The 8,053-nt window shown below is 44.4% G+C and overlaps 1 protein-coding gene across 1 annotated transcript in view; it reads left to right on the top strand.

Annotated features, from left to right (window-relative positions):
- Positions 1-8,053, top strand: part of AGO3 (argonaute RISC catalytic component 3) — a 33,150-nt gene continuing 25,097 nt past the window's right edge. Inside the window, exons 1-3 of the mRNA XM_033080515.1 lie at positions 1-88; positions 6,555-6,726; positions 7,755-7,875. Coding sequence (XP_032936406.1) covers positions 70-88; positions 6,555-6,726; positions 7,755-7,875 — 312 coding nt within the window. The 5' untranslated portion in view covers positions 1-69. The remainder of the gene's footprint in view (positions 89-6,554; positions 6,727-7,754; positions 7,876-8,053) is intronic.

Genomic DNA, 8,053 nt, shown 5'->3' with positions numbered 1-8,053 from the left:
GGAACCGCCGCCCAGCGCAGTCCCGCGCCGGCCGCCGCAGCCCCGAGCGGCTGCGCCCCAGCTCCATGAATGGAAATCGGCAGCGCAGGTGAGCGCGGGCCCGGCGGGGCCCGGCGGCGTCGGGGAACGGGTCCCCCGCGCCATTCCCCAAAACTCCCGGTGCCCTCCCCGGTGCGGCGGGACAGCGCCCGGGCCGAGTCCATCCCGTGGGGGATCGGGCGGGAGGAGCGGAGCCCCACGGGCAGGGCCCCGGTACCGGGCAGAGCCGGGGCCGAGCCTCTCCGTGCCCTGCTTCCCGTGCCGGAGGTGGAGGAGGAATTGTCGGTATTTCATAACCGGTGTGCCCGGCTTGCGTAACCCGCGCCGTGCCGGTGCCCGAGGGACGGACCCGCAGAGCCCGGCGGGACCGGGCAGCGCTCCCCCGAGCAGCTCCTGCCGGGCTCACCCCGGGGATTTGGCCCCTGTGTGTCAGCACGCTGCGTTTTAGGGCTAATCCCTGTGCCTTTGGGTGTGCTGCTTCACAATCATCATTCCGAGGTGGTTATTGCCCAGAGGAGTTGTGTTTGCCCCATCCTTGGGTGTTCAAGGCCGGGTTGGACCGAGCTTGGAGCAGCCTGGGATAGTGGAAGGTGTCCCTGCCCATGGCAGGGGGTGGAATGGAATGGGCATAAGGTATTTTCCAACCCAAGTTGTTCTGTGGTTCTGTGAAAATCTTCATGTTTTGGCCATTTGATCCTTTTGCCGGGAAAGCACATACTCAGTATTTATCAACTTTGTGCTTTAAATGCGTTTTGAGGGTTGGAGAAGGAAGTTCTGATTCAGTTTTTCAGGATAATTTATTCCAAGTCTGGCAGAACAGCGGAGGAGGGCTCAGGGTTGGACAGTGTTTAATTGTCAGTTCCCTGGCTGTACCTCGATGGCAAAGGGAATGTCCAAAGCCACCTGGAGCTCCCTGTCTATCACTTGAATAGATACCACAGGTGGTGAAAATGCAAGACTGAGACCGAAGGTGTCAACATAAAATGTGCCTTCCCATTTCCATATGGAGATCCTTTTCTAACATACTTGGAGATTTAAAGACAATGATGGATTTGGCTGGAAAAACTCCCTACCTCAGCTGTTGCCTGGCTTGAGAATATTTTAAGATGCAGGACTTCAACAATCTGGTGGAAATCATATGATGCTCTCTTACATGGTGTTAAATAAACTCTAACCAGGTGCTATTGTAGTTGTCTCTTGATAAACAGATTTGCAAGAAGAACCCATAAATTGTTTAGTTTTTCTTTGGAGTGAATTTACCTGTTTTTGGGCTTTAGCAAAGCTGCTGCAGTGTTCCTTGTGGGTTCAGGTGGTGTCCAGCACGATGGATGGTTTTTCCTATGTCTGTTCTGTGATGAGGGAAGTGTTAAGCACAGTGTTCATGTTCCAGGTCTTGGGGGTGTTGGAACAGCAGGACACAAACCATCCTTGGTGGAACAAATGAGGATTAAAGCCCTGTCATGAAAAATAAAGACACTGAGATGTGCTTTGTTTTCTGTGCATGAAGGGAAAACATGGGATAAAATAAGCAGAGGGGGGAACAAAGATTGGTGTGTGAGTATCCCTGAAGTAGAGTGTGGAAGTGCCAGGACATCTTGGTGAAGCAGTGCTGTATGTCTGAGAGGCTTAGGCTAAGGAATCTGGGAAGTATTACAGCTCTCCTGGTCCATGGAATTTGAACATCACTGAAAGTAGGAGCAGGATGTGAAAGTGGCTGCTCAGAGCATGGGTTGTGGTGAAACCAAACTGAGGAGCAGCAATAAAATGTTCAGTGGAGAAAGTGGAGTGAGGGAAAAGCTGCTCTCGGCACAGGTCAGGCATTATTGGACTTCCATCAGGAGAACGTTCAGTAAACTTCCAAAAGGCAGGGTTCAACCAACAAGGGATGTTCTGTGGTGTAACCAAGGCATATCAGTGCTGATTGCCTTCATTTCCATGCCCTACATTGTTCTTTCAAAGCTCCCAGCTTTTCATGTTAAAATTGTTAAATTGTGTTGGATTGGGTTTTTTAAAATTTCAGTTTTTAATGAAGCGCTACAGGCATCCTCAATGTTCTGTTTATTTTCCATACAAACTTTGGGCAGAAAAAAATCCTGAGAAGTGGCTTTTCCCTCTCTGATTCAGAGTAGTGTTTTGGAAGCCCATTAAAAGTCCCGTTTTTGTGGGTGTGGTAGAGCAGGGAAGGGGGTGATTCATAGTTGCCTTCAAAAGTTTTATTCTGCTGTGAGATACAGTGGCAGATTTCCTCTGGAGTTGCTGTGGAAGTTGTTTGACTCACAGTATGAACTGTTTCATCCTCGCAGCTTTATTTCCTCAGGGGTGAAGGTGTCCAAGAGTATTTCTTGAGCTAATTTTTACCTTCCTGATTTTTGGTCTGTGGAAATACTTTCCAGGGAAAACTCTCGCAGGGTTTGTGTGGGCTGGCAGATTCTCTTCTCTCAGAGCAATTGGGTATTAACTTCACTATGTGCATATAAGCTGCTTTTTTGGGCTTAAAGCTTTTTGTATTTAGATTTTTTAATGGTTCAGAAGCATTGATTGTCTTTTAAATTCTCCTGAAACACTTCAGTGTGTCTTCTGTAAGTCCATTAGGCCAGAATGAGTTACCACACCAGTATTTGGCAGTCACAGAGCACAGCATCAAAATGTTGGCTTTTGATGAGTTTGAACATGACTTAGTATCTGAAACCTTGAAAAAAACCAAACCCTAAATTGCAAGGAGGAATGTTTAGAAAACATGGATTGCATTACTCATAAATAATGTAATGCCACCCAGCAAGGCCGAGTGACAGAAATAAGGCAATTCATGATTTCTGGCAGACGGAGCTTGATCACTGAAACCAACATTTGAATCAAATCTTCTCTGTGTATTTTTTTAATCCAGAATTAGGTTATTTTTTGCTAGTGATAAGATTTTCTTAGAACTCCTCAGGCTGGGCCTCTGAGTAGAGACCAGGGGCCCTGTGAAAGGGAATCTTTTTATTTTTCCCCTCCATGGAGAACTCTAGCTCTCCCCAGTGCAGCTCCAGCCTGGGGCTGGGATCGGTTCCACAATGGTCCTGAGCCAGAGTAAGTTGTATTTACCTGCTCAGGCCTTGATGATCTGTTTTGGGCTGTTCCAACACCCTTTCAGTTGGATTTAGAACTTCTGTATAAACAAAAATAAAACTACTAAGTTACCTCTGTTATAACGCTGAAGCCACAGTGGGAAAGAGTTTAATTTTTTGTTACTGGAAGCTTGGTGGGGATGGCCCTTTCTGTAAGGAAATCTGCATTTCCTATTAGCATCCTGCTGGAGATGAGGGTTTTTCTTCATTCTGTAAAAACACCGCGTGTGCCAGAAGCTGCAGTTTTTCGTACAATGGTGTGTTGGAAGCATTTGCAGGTTTCTGAGCTCCTGCTCGTTGTGTTCAGGCTTTATTCCGACAGGGCTTCTTCTGGTTGCTAGGTAGGTGCAGCCAATGTTTGGATGCAGGCCAGACATGTCCGTGTGCTGGCTGGGCTGCCGAGGAATCGCCGTCCCTTTCAGCTGTTTCAGCTTGATTGGAGCATCGATACTTCCGTGGAAGAAAAGATTCTCACTCAGAGCTCATTGGAACCTTTAGAGGGACTTCCACAGTGGAGCTGGGGGAGCTTTAAAGTCCCTTCCAAGTCAAACCATTCCCTGAGCTTGAGACGTGCTCCCTTGCTGCACAAAAGCCTTCCAAGAATCTGTCTGAGACACCAGTTTTTGTTCCTGTTTGTGTTCATTGTTTTCTGTTATAAATCGGTTGGGTTTTAGTGCTGGGGACTTTGCTCAGCTGGTTTTATGAATTGAGCTCTGCTCCAGTACACTGAACAGATTTGGTTTGGGAGTTTTCTTGGGATTTTTAAGAACGTCCTGGGCATATATCTGAAGGGAACCTACTGGAAAGATGGAGAGGGACTATTTACAAGGCCTGGAGTGATGGGGAATGACTTCCCACTGCCAGAGGGCTGGCTTAGATGGGATATTGGGAAAAAATTCTTCCCTGTGAGGGTGGAGAGGCCCTGGCACAGGGTGGCTGCCCCATCCCTGGAAGTGTCCAAGGCCAGGTTGGATGGGGCTTGGAGCAACCTGGGATAGTGGAAATGTCCCTGCCCATGACAGGGGCTGGAAATGAGATGATCTTTGAGGTGCCTTCCAATCCAAACCATTCTGTGGTTCTATGGTACGTACATACCTGGTGCTGTAATGGCAGAATCTGTTGGTTTCTTTAACACAAAGAAGTTTCTTCTCTCAATCTTGTGGGCAGCTGAGCAGTGCAGAACTCTCTGGAAGCACTGAGGAGCTGCTCCATCCCCTGTGGAGGAGGCCTCACTGTGCTGTGCTTTGAGAAAGGTTTTTCTGCCTCGACCTTTGTTGTTTTTGCAATGGGTAAAGGCCTTGAAGGAAAGGATCTGCCACTCGGGCATCCTGTACTCTGTAGAATAATAGTACTTTGCATTTTTTTGGTTTGTGTGTTTATTTCCATGGGCTTGACACAGGACTTAGGCATGAGGTTGGGTGAGTCACCGATAGATCGGCGGCAGAACCGTCCCCAGAGCGTCGCTGGTTATTTGTGTTTTATTGGGATTTGAGTCACAGCTTTGAAGCCACTGACACAAGACTTTCACAACAGAATCTGGCAAGTCAGTATCTCTTGAAAGCAGGGTCCGCTGAGTGGGTGCTCCTGTATTTGGACAGTACTGGCATACTCATGTTCTTAAGTTCATTTGTCCAAGGGAGCATATGATTCACACAATAATAGCAAAATAGCTTTTTTTTAAAAAAATACACCTGAACAGTGTGTAGACCTGCACTTCTGATTCATTTATTGGTCACTTAATTCCTGTTTGCCAAAATCTGGGTTCTAACTTCTTCCAGGGTGAGTGGGTACAAGGCTGACCAGGCTAAAAGAACCTTTTTGATGTTATCTTTATTTCAGCAGTTTTGTTAGTCTTTCCTGCAGATAGGAACGAAATATAAACTGTGATGTGTATGTCTTCAGAATATTAATATGGGCTGTTGACGTGTTTATGCCACTCAAATGTTTAGTAGTAACTTTTTTTTGCTTATGCTTATATTCTGCAAATATAGCTGGAGTAAATTCTAGGGCTGCTTTTACTCATGTGAGAGTATTAAAATGAAGGAAAAGTTGAAGAGAGCAGATGCTTGGAACAAGTTTTGCATAAGCAGAGTCTGTGAGCGGGTTTTAAATGATGCTTCTTGGTTTCTGTTTTGTTTTATCTTGTGGCTCCAAGCCAGCCCCACTCAGAATTTTTCAGTAGTTTTCTGGGTAGAGCCAGACAAATGTTACAGAGGAACTTGGCTTTGATGTTCACCTGTTCTCAGGACATGATTTTCTTCAAGATAATGCAGGTTTTTTTACAGAAATTATGGAGATTATTCAAAAGGCAAATAAAAAACATTTTTCCCAGCACTTGACATTTTAACTCTGCGATGAAAACGAGTGGGCTGGAATTGCTGCCTGCATCACTGAGTAGGAGGAGAGGGGAGAACTTTGCACTACCTTGCTCAAATGCTCTGTAAATCAGGACATTTGTACCATGAGTAACTTCTTAAAACTCAGACCACTGAGCATTTTAGGTTTGTTGTTGTTTCTTAACTAGAAAAGGTATTTTTTGAGTGGAAATGCCAGTACTGGAAATGCCAGTAGAAATTCTAGGAAATGGGCTGTTTACTACTGTGTTTGTCAGGCATGAGTAATGCAAATCTTGAGTGGAGGGTTCTCACCTAAATGATGCAGGATAAAGGAAAGGAAATTAAATAGATGAGAATGGAACAAATACGGGCAGATATTTTAACTACTTTTCAAAATACTTATCTCAGTGCAGATTTGTATGTTTTTCTGAGCAGTTCTGGGTATTCTTCTCTAGCCTACAAATAAGCAAGAGTTTTACAATCCTGTGTTAATCTGAGTCTTTACTCTTCTGGCAAATTGGCTTTATGGGGGCAGTTAGATGAGAGGTAATGGTCTTACTCTTCATCCATTTTCAGCCAGCAAAGTTCAAGAATAATCTGTCTTCCAAGACTAAGCTGATATTGGCACTGAAATGAAGAGTTTATCTCAAATCCTGTGCATCAGTCCAGAGCTACTTCTGTATTTTTGTGCTCTGCAGCCGCTTGGTTATTACCAGAGTGTTCAGAAAACACTTATAAAATTTTCTGCGTTATTTTTGGGGTGGGTTTTGTTTTGTTTTGGATTTTTGGTTGGGCTTTTTTTAGGAAATCTCCTAAACAAAACCTTCTGCTTTTATTCATGCTGATCACTGAAGCTCATGAGTAATAGAACAGTCTAGATGTAGGTGTAGGCTTAAGGATTAATAATGGGCAAGCATTTGTTTGGAATTTCATGAGCAGCATGCTGTTGGAGACAGCTGATTTCCTTTCCTCGAGTGTGCTGGCTCTGGTGCCCACCTGGTTGTCCTGGGAGTTGATTCAGGGGATTGTCTATTGTGCTTTTCTCCTGATCTGTGGGATTTTTCCTTTGCAGGACCCGTGGGGGCGCAGCCCCTGCTCATGGTGCCCAGACGTCCCGGCTATGGCACCATGGGCAAACCCATTAAACTGCTGGCCAACTGCTTCCAAGTTGAAATCCCAAAGATTGATGTCTACCTCTATGAGGTGGATATCAAACCAGATAAGTGTCCTCGGAGGGTGAACAGGTGAGAAGATACATTTGTCTTGTAAATTATACCATTGCAAATGTTGAATAACAACAAGAGTTGTGAAAGGGAGAATTTCATTCCTTTTCCTCACCTCCCAGCTGGGAGGTGAAAGTGCTGCTGCTCATTCAGCTTGAAGAGGAAGTCAATATTTATCATCTTCCTGAAGTACTTTGGGTTAATATAGCCTGGCCAGGATGTGGTGCCTGAAGCTGCTGCTATGCAGGAGCTGGTTTGCACGTGCTGAAGGAAAGTGTTTCCATTCTGTGCCACTGAAACACCCAGACCTCCCAAAGAATTCAGATCCTAAAGGCCTGTTACAGTTGGAGGTGTTCCAAAAGTCTCTTTTTAATCTACTACTCGCTTCAAGAAGCATTTTTGTATAAGCTGAAAATTTCATTATGGTTTTTCAAGTGTCATTTCAGTGCTTGTGTCAGGTTAACCTTTATTGCCATCAATTTATAATAAAGCAAGGGAGGTGAATTTATAATTATGTCCAAATTGGATCAGGCTTTTACATCATTTTGTACAAACTTAAGGATTAAAAGTCAAGCCTTTTTTGTTAGGGCATCTTATATTTATAACCAGTGTAGGCAGAATTCAAAACTCTTATCAACTGAGGAGCAGATAAAATTGCTGCAGACAGTACCATGAACTGGCAGAGCTTCCCCTTGGGGGTTGTACTGTTTTTTCACAATACCAATTTGTGTTTTTTCCCAAGGTAACAGTGCCCTTGTTTTCCATAATAAAGATGATGCAAAGGCCTTGGTCATTTCTAGGAATTTCTGAAGTTATTTCAGTACCAATATTTCCCAGTATTTATGAGCATTTGCGTTGATTCTGATTTTATTCTGTAGTGTTTATTTATTTAGTTAAAGTATGAAGCACCTTGGAATAGCAGTGGGTGTTTATAATTCACTCAAGTATTGTTTATTAGAACTACTTCAGCAAAACACCAGGGAGTGGGAGCTAGCTTGGGTCTGATCCTTCTTCAGAAACATCTTTAATGTGAATATCCCCATTTCCAGGGACGTGGTGGACTCTATGGTGCAGCATTTTAAAGTGACAATATTTGGGGACCGTAGACCAGTTTATGATGGGAAAAGAAGCCTCTATACAGCCAATCCACTTCCTGTGGCCACTACTGGGGTAAGATAACTGGGAGATGTTATATTGGTAGCAGCTGCATAGGAAAGGAAAAAACCCCCAACTTTAAATATTGTTGATTTCAGAAAAGCTGGAAGTATCTTACAATTAAAAGTGAGTCCTTTTGATGTATTTCCTGCAAATTCCAGTGTGTTAAATAGTCATGTAATAGTTGCATTCA

This window comes from Catharus ustulatus, chromosome 26 (genome assembly GCF_009819885.2).
Source record: "Catharus ustulatus isolate bCatUst1 chromosome 26, bCatUst1.pri.v2, whole genome shotgun sequence".
Taxonomy (NCBI): domain Eukaryota; kingdom Metazoa; phylum Chordata; class Aves; order Passeriformes; family Turdidae; genus Catharus; species Catharus ustulatus.
Note: the sequence above shows the minus strand (reverse complement) of the source record. Positions and strands in the feature narration are given on the sequence as shown.